Raw genomic sequence first — 14,350 nt, forward strand, 5'->3', positions numbered from 1 at the left:
ATAATATGTACTGTATGCCACACTCTGGATTTTGTGGTGCTACCTACTCTGCAAAAGTGAAACTGACCAACACCTTACTGTACCCATTTAACCACCTGTGCATTGTACACAGCTGGGGATGCAATTCTGTCAGCAAGGCATCCTAGCCAGGCCCGTCACGCCATTCAAACAGATACGTTACACTTCCATCAAATTAGCAAGGCCTATACATGCTATTGCTCCTCCTGTTCACAGTGGTCATACCTGCTCCAAAAGCATTAGCTTATCAAAGTCCTTTAATATGACAAATGTATATAAAGAGCACAAATCTGCAGAAAAACACACCTTTCTGTTGTCAGACGAATCCTTTCACTGTCACTGGAACTCAGGTTTTCATTCTTCTCATGAAAATATTTCTCCACACACTGTTCCTCAAAGTCATGGAGCTTCTTTAACTCCTCATCACTCAGGTACAGCTCTGAACAAAGAGACAGGAGTCCGTATGAAGCATGCCAATAAATGTAACTGTTTATAAGCACCTATGATAAAAATAGAAAATTGTTGGACCTACTTTCCTCCCCCTCCCTTGAGAAGAGTGAGTCAGATGTAACTTCCATGAATTTGGGCTTATGTATGAAGACTCAACATGTCAAATACAGCTAAACATGGGTTTTATCTTTCCTCAGGCAGGGGGCAAAACCACACTGACAAAAATTCCAGTGTACTCTTTTTTTAAAGCCTCAAAAGTACATACCCAAATGCTGCTCACAAACATGTATTTTCTCCCAACCTTTTTTTCTTGCATTTTGTTATGTCTGTGTGACACATAAGACTTACGTATAGGTATGTACGACTTACAAAGGTTTCATTGTAATTTGGTCCAGGCATCCATTTAGGTCTAGTCATCTATAACAATTAGAGTCCTTTCAGGTACTCAAAGCTACAAAGCTTTTTTTTTCACCTAATATCTTCCCATGTTCAAGATGACTGGGTGAAGAAAGAAGAACACATTCAAAAGTTTCAAACTTCACAGCTTGGGCTGCTCATGATGCTATTCTAGCACACCAAGAGCACATCTGAGAGAACAGATTGATTATAAGTCAGTATGAAGAAATGCATGCGGTGGCAAGCTGCTTCTCTGATCCGAAATCTGCATCTTCCAAGTTTCTTTTTTCTTTCCTTTTTTACATGCCAGAGTCCTCACTGTACTTGCTAGAGGTGTATCAGTGCCAAGCAGTATGACAGTTTGTCACAACTATATAGTACCAGCCTGCAAAACACAGCTCAGCAGGAAAGCCCGCTGCAGTGTTCTGGGGTACCCCTCTAACTCCAAATAAGACTTCTAGACTCCTTCTAGACACCTTCTAGACTCTTTTCCCCCCTAATCCATCTGTGTTCTTGCCTCCAAGATTTTACTCTGTATCTTGGTATTTTCATTGATTTTCCACAGGGTGGCACTGGATAACCACTACTAAACCCAGTTAATTATAATCATATCAGAATTTAAGTAGAAGAAATGTACTAGGTAATAAACAAGCATACAGAAAAGGTATTTAGAAAAGGTACCTAAACAGGAAAAATGTCTCTCTCTGCTAGAAGGACTTTTATATGTGCCAAGCAGTGTTTCAGCTTTTCTTGTGCCTACTGTACCTTAGAAGAAAGACACCCCCTATGCTACGTTAAGCCCATTTCTGAAATCTGTAACCACCTGTGAGTGTGCTATATATCTTCAGGGATTCATGTTGAGCAGAGTGAAGTATAACCCGGGAGGGTATGCTCACCTGTTCTTGGGCATCAAGGACGTATACTGCAGCAGGAAGGATGAAACTGTATAACACTATGGGCCAGCCTTTCCCAGTGTTTTTTTGGATAAGGTTACAGCTACCAGCTGCTTCTCCTCCCCATTCTCCTGCCTCACCACACCAACCATCAAGCTCCACGACTGAGCATTCATTCCCATCCCAAAATCTTGTTGTCCCCTCCCTGCAACAGAATCATAGAATCACAGTATGATTTGGGTTGGAAGGGACCTTAAAGATCATCCAGTTCCAAACCCCCTGCCATGGGCATGGACACCTTGCACTATACCAGGTTGCTCAAAGCACCATCCATCCCGGCCCTGAACACTTGGATGGAGCATCCACAGCTTCTCTGGGCAACCTGTTCCAGTGTCTTACCACCTCATAGTGAAGAATTTACTCCCAATATCTTGTCTAAGTATACCCTCTGTTTAAAGCCATTACATGTTGCCCTGACACTACATGCCCTTGTAAAAAGACCCTCTCAGATTTCTTCTAGGCCCCTTTTAGGTACTGGAAGCTGCTCTAAGTTCTCCCCGAAGCACCCAACTCTCTCAGCCTGTCTTCACAGGAGAGTTGCTGCAGCCCTCTGACCATCTTCATGGCCTTGCTCTGGACTTGCTTGTGCAGGCCCATGTCCCTCTTGTGCTAGGGGCCCCAAAGCTGAACGCTGTACTGCAGGTGGGGTCTCATGAGAGCAGAGTAGAGGGGGAGAATCACCTCCCTCAACCTGCTGGCCACAATCCTTTTGATGCAGCCCAGCACGCAGTTGGCATTCTGGGCTGTGAGTGCACACTGCCGGCTCATGTTGAGCTTCCCATCAGTCAACACCCCCAAGTTCTCCTTAGGACTGCTCTCAATCCAGTCGTCACTCCACCTGGATTTGTGCTTGATCTATACTAAAATAGCTAGGGCTGCTCCTAGCTGGCAACAGCTGGACAAGGAACTGGCATCACCTTAAAGGGCATTATGAAGGACCCTGGGATGGAGAAGTCCAGTTGGGAAGGGTGAAGGAGGTGTGCTTCCGATGCAGTGATGAGCCAGTGCAGAAAGGGATGCAAGCAGTGAGGAAGTGAGAGGTCCCTGTGCTCTCTCTCTGCATCTGCCATCACTGGCTCTCCTCTGCCTTTGGACTCCGTAGCTACTTTCTCTTGGCAATTAAAAACGAATTGTTGTTTTTTTCAGGACAAATGCACAGAATATATACCTCCGGTATTGTTTACTTTCTTTCAAAATAAGGATATTCATTCCTACAGAATAAGCTGCTGTCACTTTATTTCAGCTCAGAGTTGCGATGTGTCTTGACTGAAGCACAGTACGCATCACAGCAAAAACCAAATACAAAGGAAAGCATTCCCCTAGTAATTTTTTTCTTACAAGAGTTCTTAGGCAGGCAGGTTAAATTCAGTTTTGCTAATAAAAACAGTCTCCTACCCAGACAGCTACCCTACTCCTACTCTCTTTTTTTTGACAAACTGAGCTACGAAGTGATGGGAAGCTGGCAAAACATTCCTCATTGGCTATTTTGTTTGGTCCCCAGCTTAGCTCTGCTTACTTAGTCCAACATCGCCTTCCTCTTGATCCAGCTCATTTGGAGGCTGATGGTGGAAAATGCAGTTTATCAGAAGTCCAATGTGGCTCAGAAGGATGAATGGTGGAGGCAGCCATGGCTTCTCATGGTAAGTCATAATGTAGCGGTACCTGTTGTACTTCCAGAGCTTGTTTGATATGGATTTCAAATCAAAATAAACATTACTGAGAAGAGAGATAGAGAGGGAAGGAGGGTAAAACACTCCTGTGAGGAATACTCCCAATACAGCACAAGATGCCTGTCTACAGATCTAATTTGACGCTGAAGAAAAGTCCCATCCCTCCAGTGAGGTAAATCAGCTTAGCAACTTTCATTTAACACAGCAGTAGCATGTGCCTGCAGCTACTGCACTGAGAATGAGATCTTCAAAGCTGCCTAAAGGATTTGGAGATCCAATTCCCATTCACATTAATGGGAACTGGGCAAAAAATATCCCTGAAGTGGCTTTGAAATCTCAGCCAGATTATTTAAACATTAATACATAGCTTAACTGAGAATTCAACATTGTCTGCCTCTTTGGACTAGATTAAATGTAGGAGTCAGGCTAAGGGAAGAGCATTAATAAAACAGTTCTGTGCAATCCCCTAAACAAAATATTTGCTGCAACAGGCAGCTTCACAAACAATTCTTCTGCAGGGTACTCTTTGGAGCCATGATATTACTAAACATGACTGTTGTTGCACTGAATAATTTTCCGTATCTACTATCATAAATCCAAGCACAGGAAAGCAACTTTATGGTCCCTGGCTCTGTAACTTCAGTTGCACCGTCATGCTACACACCCAATATATAATCACAAAAACATGAGCTTTGCTTCTGGGAGCATAATTAAATATATTGCTCATACCCACTTTTGGTCCCACTTCTGGAACAATCAAATCACTAAGCGGAAGATTTAATATCATAATTGCTATAGGTTTAAATCTAGAAATAATTCAAATTATAATTTCACAGCTGCGTATTAAAAAAAAAAAAAAATTAGTGATGCCTTACCACAATTTCAGGAAAGGGATTTCTAATTGGAAGTGGGAATAGAATGAGTTTTGATCATTCACTTTTCTTGAATATTAATCACTACATTTCTCCATTTGATTTTTTTTTTTTTTTTTTAACCTAGAGCTGACTTCCAACAGTTTTCTTCACTAGAAATAGAACTCCAGGAAAAAATAATTAACTGCTTCAGTTAGACCACTCTTTACTAGAATTTCAAATAAATTGATCCACTACAAGGATTTTCCTGTTAAAACTTGAAAGATTAGAATTACTATAAAGACACTGACTAATTACTACAGTGTAATACGAATTACTATAAAGACCCCTCCTACTCTGACAGCAGACATTTAAAAAGACATAAAACCACAACATTTAGCTTTCAGTCTAGAACCCATCAGCTTGCACCGAACAACAGGAATTTTCAAATTATTTCCTAAAGGAAGAGCATGTTTCTACAAAGTCATTATTTTCTTCCTTTGAATACCTTCTCAATTTATCTGCCAATTTAAATCTTAGGCTACACTATGATGAAATGGGCAGCTTAAAACACTCTCAGCACAGCAAATACAACTTTTAGGAACAAAGGACAAATTAACCCAGAGTTGAATTAAAGTTGCTTGTTTGCCAGCTTTTGTCCACATTCAGAGAGTCAGATTTTGTTTAAATGGCAAAACAGTTTAGTTGTCTGCTTACTATCCCCTTCCTCCCATCCTCTTGCTTCCACTGTGCTTTTTTTATTCAGCTTACCCCCATGGAAGATGGGATAACAACCACCATCACCATGCCCTCTGCTGAGGCATTTTTGGCGAAAAGCTTTTGTGGAAGTGTTTGCAGAGCATCTAAAAGTTGCTTTTGCTTTGGCATCAGTTTACCATGGTACCTACTTAAAGAAAGCAATCAGCAAGTTGACCATGATGATGTACTGCACAAAGAGGTAGACAGCCTGGAGGAACGGCGTGAGGAAGGAGCCAGGAGGACAGTCTTCATTGGTTTCACAGACTGAAAGTGAAGACCATACAGAGCATGATTAGAATGGAAATCAGAGCAAAGCACAGCAATGGCATGTGCTCCTCTTTTGCCACAAGAAACAGAATGGTCCTTATTACTTTCACAGAGATACATTATTAAATTTCCAACTAAAAAGTCTACCTCCATTTAAAGGAGATCTGAGACCTCTTTGTGATACTACTGCTCCATAGTTTCCATTGCAGTTCAGAAGCTATAGACACCATTTCATGAATACGAGTTCTTATGCCAGTCACCCTGACTTTCTGTTAAGGGGAAAATTACGCAGATGAAAAGTATTTGGGAGATGGCACACACTCAAGTGAACTGAAATCCAAATCTTTGATCCTTAAAGCAAGTGGCAAAGATTTCGCTGACTCCATTGTGGAAATGACAACGTGCAAAGGCTACTTTATCAGTACTGGAGTGTTATTCCTTCAGAATTTCAGTAAGATCATATGTACTCATGTGCAAAAGGATATATGGCTACTAATATTCGTAAGATGAAGCAAGAAATCATAGAAATTAAGGGATCCTTCTTAATGTTTTTAAATTGTCAAAATACTTTTCAGTCTTTATGATTTTTAATTAAATTTTATATCTTTGATGAATTTTTAAAACACATTGATAAGGCAGCAGCCCTAAACTGAGGACATATTCCACAGCATAAAGAGTCACTAGAAAAATTATAGCTTTATTTGGGAAGTGTCAAATTTCAAATGTTTAGCATTAATAAGTGATTAAATGGATTAAACTGTGAAACAGTGTGCTTTCATTAAAAGAATTATGACTTATATAACCAAAATACATAGCCATCACGTGACTGTTTCAGAAATAATAATAGATGCAATACCTAAAATTATGTTAATGAATTAGGTCTATGCTGAACTATGTGTGTTAAATATATGTATCTACTTGCATACCCACTTTTCTATTTTAGGGATGGTTTTACTTGTACCCATCACTTAGCAGCATGAGAGTGCCTTCCATCTGTAATGCTGAAATAGTTCCTGGAGTGCCTGGTTCTTCTCTGTTACTGAGACAAGGTCAAAACCATAATCATTGGTTATATTTTTCCTGTGTTCAACTGGTTTATCTGTTTTTTGAATGATGCCAGATAACTCTTACACCGATGAAAAATATTTTTTTTTTCTTTATTTTTCCTTTTTTGTGGTTATCACTTTATTTTATTCCTTTAAGGGAACTTTGTAGTCCTTCCTCCAAGAGATCAGCAGCTTTGGATTTGCCTAGTTAGAAATTCATTTCACTGCCAGATCCCCTGACCATGAACTAGCTTAGTATTAGTTCCTATGTGCTTTGCTCTGAGCTTTGCAATATACTTAATTTGAAAGGCTAAAGTTGAAGGTTTTAAAGCTTAATCTTTATTTTTAACAAAGAAACTAATATTCTCACCTTTATTCATGCAGTATTACTCATTAAGGACACATAGATACTGGAATCAAAATTGTCTGAGAAAGAATAAACTCAGTATGTAGTCCAAACTCTAGTAGCCCAAAGCAGATACGTTTCTGCACATATTAAATTTCAGGTATTGGGCTGTACTGTGAAAATTACCTACCATCTATTTCTCCAGCGTAGACCTCACCAAATATCATCCAGTAAGGCTGAAATACAATGTCTCGTGCCAGAGTCCAAGAAGGAGGTTCTTCTGGTGAAAGGATTGCCTTTCGTGACACTCCAAAACTCAACAGGACTATGGCCATCATGACCACTATATAGAACATGTTTGCTGTCTGGAAGATATGTATGCATGAAAGAATTAGCTGTGCTGATTATATGTAAAGGAAATACATTTTAAGGAAGAGTATCAATCACTGCTTTTCCAAATCACAACAGAGAAACAGGGCTAATAATCTTAGTATGCTAAAGGAAATAAAAATAACTTATTTCTATGACCTGGATTACCCACGTGTTTTGTAGAGGCTAAAGTCATTCTGGACCAAGAAGGGTAAAATTTCTGCTTGCCTCTCAAGTACCTCTCAAGATCTTAAGCAAGATTTGAAAAATATAAAGACCTTATGATGGTGCTTTTTCCTCAGTGGTATTTCCTCCAAACTAAGAGCAAGGAATAGCAGTGAAAATTATTTCGCCTTCTAACACTGCATTGGAATTACTATGCAAGACAGAATATAAAAGTATTAATAACATAGTTCCCAATAACCGGGGGAAATTACAGTGGGAATCTGCAGATATCCCTCAAGACTAGGCTGCACTTCAGCAGTAGTTCTTATACCAAAAGAGAAAAAAAGATTAACTTTGATCTCAGAGAAATTTTGCCAGCTAAAATGGGATATAATTATTTGAATCAAAATGTAAAATAATAATGAGACAGTTTCCAAGAGCTAGGGGAATTATCTATAGTAGTGAGCCTGTCTGCAAGAGACAATCATTTTTCTTTCTCGTATTATCAAGCTGGATCAGAAACTCAACTGCAATGCAAACATATTCTTAGGATCTAAGCAAAATGGCTTTTGTGAATAAATTCAAATAGTGAATAAATTAGAGAGAACTGAAATCTGATTATGGTCAACTTACAAATAGAAAAAGACATGGTATTTTCGAGTAATACATTCACTATGAATCAGATGACCTCTCCTTTGACCATCATTCTTTTCTGTTGCTTCTGACCATTACACGTTACTGTATAGATACCTTAACTACAGAACTATTTCTCCAAGGCATGATACTTACTTACCATTTTGCCAATCATTGTCAGGTATGGGCCAGCATGCTGATTCACAGCAAAAAGATCAAGGAGCCGAGCATACCAAAATATTATATCCAAGCAGTAGAGTAGCCTCCCTGCAGTCTGAACCGGGGGTTTGGACCAGCGCAAGCCAAAACCAATCATAAATAGGATGATAGCTATAGAATCAGTAAAATTCCAATATTCATAAATCCACACCTTCACTTTTTGAAGGATTTTTCCAGGTTCCGAGATAAATACCTGAGTAGAATGAGGAAGAAGGCAGGAACAAAACAAAGCTCCATTAAAATCACAGACACATTCTTTAATCTTTTTTGTCTGAACAGTTTTATGATATTTGAGAATGTGTAATTTTTTCCTTTTTTTACAAATGTTTGCAGTCCTGTGTACTGCATATTGCCATTTACCGACAACTGAAGTTTGTAATTACTCATGTCACATCTAAGGAATAATTCTGAGCCTGAACCTACTAAGTAAAGAGCATGCTCCTCGGCAGAAAAAAGCAGCCAGTATAGACTTGTTATGCCTATGTACCATTATAAATTAACAAGCATTTTCTAGAGGAATGGTCATGACCTGCAGCAGCCCTTTCGTAAGCCCCTAAGTCATGGAAAGTACCAGCCTAACCTTGCTGATGGAAAAATAACTAATGCTTTTATTTCAGACTGAAAATATAAAGAAAGATCCTTGTATTCCATCAAGGACATGCTAAAAAAAGGCGTGCTGGCAACTAGCAAGGTAAAGAATGAAATGTCCACCCCCTGAACTGTGAGGTGCCCCAAAGGGATTTTAAGCTTCACTGCGCAAATGTGTGAAGTGGAATCTGAGAGAGACCATAAATAAAACCTCTGCGCATTACGCAAGAGAAGTCAATTACGCAGTGCTATGTAAGATCATACTGATAAGGTCCAAGCAAAGGTGAGATTTTGAAATGTTAAGCCCTGATCCTGAGAGAACTTACGCATATGAAGACATTAATGTAAATAAGTGAACCTACTCAGTTCAGCTGGACTAACTCCCACGAGGAACTAGTTGCAGGATCAGGGCCTAAGGCTTTAACAATTAGTTGATACAATCTAGAGAAATAGGGGTTTGCAGTTACATATAACAAGGCCCTCAGCAGTTACTTAGCTGCACATGTAAGACACAGTGTCCTATAAAGTCTTTGCCAGCAGACCAGAACTAGCACATGTACGAACAAAACCAAGTAGAAGACATGAATTTCAAAGTCTCCAATAAATGTTAATGTACAGAACAGCTGATGTTTCCATTGCCCCACCACCAACATGATGCAACAGCACAACAGTGATTTCTAAAGTGCTTGCTATTTCACATTTAATTTTTAACTCAATTAGACAATCCTTGTGTTGATTTTTTAAATTTTATGCCTTGCAGACACAGAATTTAAATGTTTATCCAAACTTCACCATATTTCCAGCATTTCTGCTGTCCCTTGAAATTCTCCGCCTCTCTCATACTGATGCCACGGTCTTCTGAATGATCTAACAGCATCCTTCATTCAGAACTGACTGCTTTTTTACATTTTATTCCACTAAAAGTATAGCATTTCAAATGTCATAAAGAAGATGATTCACACTACTGTGGTTTACTATGTGCTGATTCAGTGAAAATATGTTCAATAACATACAATAATTTGGGAAACACACAGCTGCATTCGTCTCCAACCTCAGGTTTGTAGTGCAGATTGTGTTCAGAAGCTCAGACTTAATCAACTGCAATTAATTACAGTTAATTTTGTATGGAATGTCATTTTTCCAAGCCCAATGAGCCCAGCATTAAAAGTTGATGGTGGGTGGTTTTTTTCCAGTTTCATTTTTAGAGGGTCAGTTAGACTTGATAGAGAGACCACAGATTATTCAACACATAACACCCATTAATTGGCAACAATGTCAGCACTCAAATATCTAGAGACAAATTTCACGTTTGTTATAAGAAATCTAATGGTGTACTTGCTTGTACTTGTACTAAATGAAACAAGTGCCTAAGGGCTCCAAATCTCAGTTCAGCATTATCACTCTCAAGCAGCCTGCGGCTTTCCACTGTTTTTTCACTGAACAACAGAGATTTAAGGACAGATTTTAAGATGCATTTTCAAAACCTAAGTACTGGTCTTCAAGTAGAAGACTTCTCAGACATAAATGTGCTGTGTAATTCTTTCCTCTGCTAAATTCTCTACATAAATAATGGAGGATTTGGCATTTTTCAGTTTATTTTTAATCCCTGGTTTACAATATATTCTCTATAGGTAAGAAGTGTGAATGAAAAAGCTTACCTCCCTGACTTTTTCAATAGCAGTGCTGAAAATATAAATGATAACAAGCCACTCTTGCACACTTGGTCTTGGTTCCATTTTCACCAATACAGTGTAAGTGAAGAGCATGAGAAAAACCATGTACGCCATCTGCAAAACACACCATATACAATCCATATGCACAAAAACCAAATTTCTGCAAATGTACTAACAGGTAATTAGCCTGACTATATGTATTCAAACTAGTGGGTCATTGTCACATTTTTGAGCCCAAAATCTTTCCTTCAGCTCTCCAAAGTATGTTTATGGGAATATCTTTAAACATCACTTAGAAATTGGTGCTTTACTGCTGAAAAATGAGAGCAAAAGTTGGACTATTGCAGCGTATGTTCACCTAGGCTCCAAACGCATACATGAGACACACTTTTTTATCTGCACACACCACTTGAATGTAAAGGCAGTGTTATGCTTTTATCCTAACCTTCTATAGGAGCAAGTAATCATTCTGCTTGAATCACTGATTAATCAGTGCCTTCCAAATCACAGGAAGAACAATATCAGCACATATTTTAAAGGTACCAGAACATGCTATAAATGTATCTGAGATAATAGATTAACAGGTTATAAAGCAGTTAGGCACAACCTGTTGAAGAACAGTTTATGTACATAGTGGTCTGAGCCAACAGGCAGCCTAATCTTAAACATGCTAAAATCTACTGACACAGGGTTAATTACTAAATTTGATTTAATAAATGCATATTTCTCTATAGCAAATGGTCTCCTATAGATTAATATTCATTCCTTCAGAAAAAGCTCCTAAAGAAAGGGAAATGAGTATCTGTGAGATACTTAAGGTATTTAAGGCCAGCTTCAAATCTATCTCTACATGTGCAATTAACCACTGTAAAAATCTGTGCTCTGTTTAAATTTAGTTCTTTTCTCTTTTTTTTTTTTCCTATTTTTAATTGTGTTTTTAATGCAGCTCCATGATTTTGGCAGAAAAACTTTTCACTCAATTGTGAGAGAAATATTCAAGTGTCTTCCCATCCACTCCCACCACTAAGTGGCTGAAAATCCATGCTAGGCAAAGCAAAAGTCACATGAAGTGGTATTTGAAAGATCAAAGGAGGGTTTTGGCATTCCAAGTTTCAGCATGATGACCAACCGTGTGAAACCAGAACTTGACAATTGGTGCGTTGTAGAACTCATAGATTTTTCTAGTGCCAGGCAGGTTTCCTTGTCCACTGTCTACTTGGCTTTCATCAGACTTCTGAGCAACCTTCTCCACATCATAATCCTTCTTTAAAAGGAAACAATAGTTTAAAAGTAAGAAATCATGGTCTACGATTGCAAAGGTTGTGTCATGTTAAAAGAGAAGATAGGCACAGATGCTTAAGCTTTGTTCTGAATATGCAAACCATTACTGTAACTTGATTTTGTCTGGTTACAACCATTTCATCTGCAATAATCAACATGCACACTTTTCCACTATAAATACTCATTTAGAGTTCGCTTTATGACTACAGGCAGCAGACTGGGTGTCAGCAGACCTGAATCAACTCATGCTTCTGACACACATTTCTTTCAGTCTTGAAGCAAAGTCAGTCACCCTATGTCTCACTTTCCCCAACTGTGAAATACTGAAAAATAACAGCTCCCAATATGACATAACTGCGTTAGCTAGAACTCCACTGACGACTATGAGACATTTCGAAATAAGGGAATGAGCACCACATTTTCACTCATGTATACAGTTGCACAGAAAACGTCAAGGTAGTGAAATTCTAAATACAGAATCTAATTGAATTTTTGACATAGCGTACACCTGATTAGAAGATGAGGATGAAATAAGTACTCTCTTACAAAGATCTGCCTACAAAAATACAGTTAACTTCTTTAATATCTTCAATAAAATAACATGTAAAAAAAAAAAAAAAAAGCAAATACACTTGATTCTGTATTCAGAATTTGACACTTGTCTGAGTACCACTGTGAAATTACAAATATCTGACTGCTGCTGAAGCCTAGGAACTGCCAAGACACACAGAAGTGGGCAACTGATAAAACTGCAAGATGCTAAAAGGAGTTTTCAGAGACAAAGGAGAGAGGCCTGGGGAAACTATAAAAAGCTAAAAGCAGGGCAAGGATGAGGGAACCAAACTGCCTTGTTCAGTTTTGTTTTCATGCTGGACAAATTCCTTGGCTATTATCAATGCTAAAATTTACTGCTACTAGACATCTGTAGTACACCATTTTTTATGTGACATAGTTACCCATACTACATAACATTTCCTTGGTTTATCAGGGGAAAACTGGATTTTTTTTTTTTGTCACATTAGACTCAGAAAAGTGCTAAACTGGAGAATTTGATAACCAGAATCACCCTAATCTGTTGACATCAGATCCTCCAACATGAAGGAGAGAACTGTCCCATGAAAGAGTGCAACTTCCAGTTGCAGGAGGTCACTCGAACTCATGACTGTGTGTGAATGATGCTCTATATGGCACATGAACACTGTTGAAATTGTCTGTTAATTTTTCTATTACATTTCATATGAAAGTATTTAAGAAAAAGCCACAGCTTGGTCTTTCATCTTAAACAATGATCTGTAATAGATAAAAACATAAGTTAAGCTTATTGCTAGCCCAGGAAGGAAGCAGCCCCACCTGTGGCAGGTCAGAAAAATGCTTACACACATTGCTGTGTTGCCTTCTATCAAACCACAGGGGTGCTGCAAATGACAACTGGCTTGTCCTCTGTATCACAGCTTTTACCTAACCCCATAAAAAGCCTTTTTGAGCTATATTAGAAAGGCACAGGAGGAGATAATGGCTTCCAGCATTTTTCTGCATCAGGGAAAAAAATCACAAGTATGGCATTGGCAGGCCTACTATGCTGCTCTGAAAGCCCCCAAAAACAATCGACTTTTTATTTTATACAAATTGAAAGTTAACTGAGAAGGTCTCATGCTTATCTGCTGTAAGGTAAGCACAGCAGAGCAAAGAGATAGCCTGACACCTCTCACCACTTGAAAATCCTGCTTTCACTGGTTAGCACCTCACTAACATTTACGCTTTTGGATGTCAATTCTCCATGCCTGCTGTCTACCCCAGGCTGGAAGCTTTTGGAAATTTTCTGTTCAAGGAATGTTTTGTGGAGAATGAGAAAAAGAAAGGACAGGAAATTCTGCATTGAGAGTTCAGGACCTGAACTGCCTCACTTCTGCTGTTTCCCTGCTTTGGACAGCTTGACTGAGCAATACGAATTGAATTTTATGGATGTGATTCTTTTGTATGATATGGAACCATTCTTTGATTATTTGACATACAAGATTACATAGGTATTTATCTGCAGCTTGAATAGACTTTGCTCTAAAATATCTGTGTAAATGACAGATAATTATAATCTCATTACACTTCTTTAAGGCTGGGAAGGATTTTCGCATTATGACCAGTACAGAAGTGACACCCAGGAGATAAGCGACTTCTCCAAGGTCACTTCAGTCTCCGCAGCTAGAGATTAAACAGTTCTTGAGAACTGGCTCCTGACACTTCCAGCTGGTCACCTTCTCCTCACTTCTTAAGATTATACGATGGTAAACAGACAGCTCCTGACACAAAAATGCAGACTAACCAGAGATGAGGCATCTTTAGAGCTGACTGGGCTCTGATCCCCATGATACCATGTGAACTGGTGGAAGTCTTGAGACTGAGGCACATGAGACATTTCTGCCTTGCTTTTAAACTCCAGCATCAAGATGGTGGGAGGCAGGAGAATACTCATAATGACCTAAAAGAAATACACGAGTTTCAGGAAAATAATTCAGCAGTGATACCACAGACCTGATACCATAGTCACCGCAAATCTAGTAAAATTCTAGCCTGGCAAGGAACCACTGGTCTAAGGAATCTCTGTATCACGCCCCCATGGCCTCCAAACTAATGTGCTGCTCTTGACTGTTCTGTGGCTTTGAAGAGTGCCA

General features: G+C 38.9%; 1 protein-coding gene across 1 annotated transcript in view; it reads right to left on the minus strand.

The window, feature by feature from the left end:
- Positions 1 to 14,350, minus strand: part of TRPM6 (transient receptor potential cation channel subfamily M member 6) — an 86,975-nt gene that overhangs the window by 29,187 nt on the left and 43,438 nt on the right. The window contains exons 18-25 of the mRNA XM_065662398.1: positions 14,002 to 14,157; positions 11,533 to 11,667; positions 10,389 to 10,517; positions 8,084 to 8,335; positions 6,947 to 7,121; positions 5,247 to 5,361; positions 3,334 to 3,533; positions 325 to 457 (exon numbers count right to left, since the gene is read on the minus strand). Of these exons, the coding sequence (XP_065518470.1) occupies positions 325 to 457; positions 3,334 to 3,533; positions 5,247 to 5,361; positions 6,947 to 7,121; positions 8,084 to 8,335; positions 10,389 to 10,517; positions 11,533 to 11,667; positions 14,002 to 14,157 (1,295 nt within the window). The remainder of the gene's footprint in view (positions 1 to 324; positions 458 to 3,333; positions 3,534 to 5,246; positions 5,362 to 6,946; positions 7,122 to 8,083; positions 8,336 to 10,388; positions 10,518 to 11,532; positions 11,668 to 14,001; positions 14,158 to 14,350) is intronic.

This window comes from Lathamus discolor, chromosome Z (genome assembly GCF_037157495.1).
Source record: "Lathamus discolor isolate bLatDis1 chromosome Z, bLatDis1.hap1, whole genome shotgun sequence".
NCBI lineage: Eukaryota > Metazoa > Chordata > Aves > Psittaciformes > Psittacidae > Lathamus > Lathamus discolor.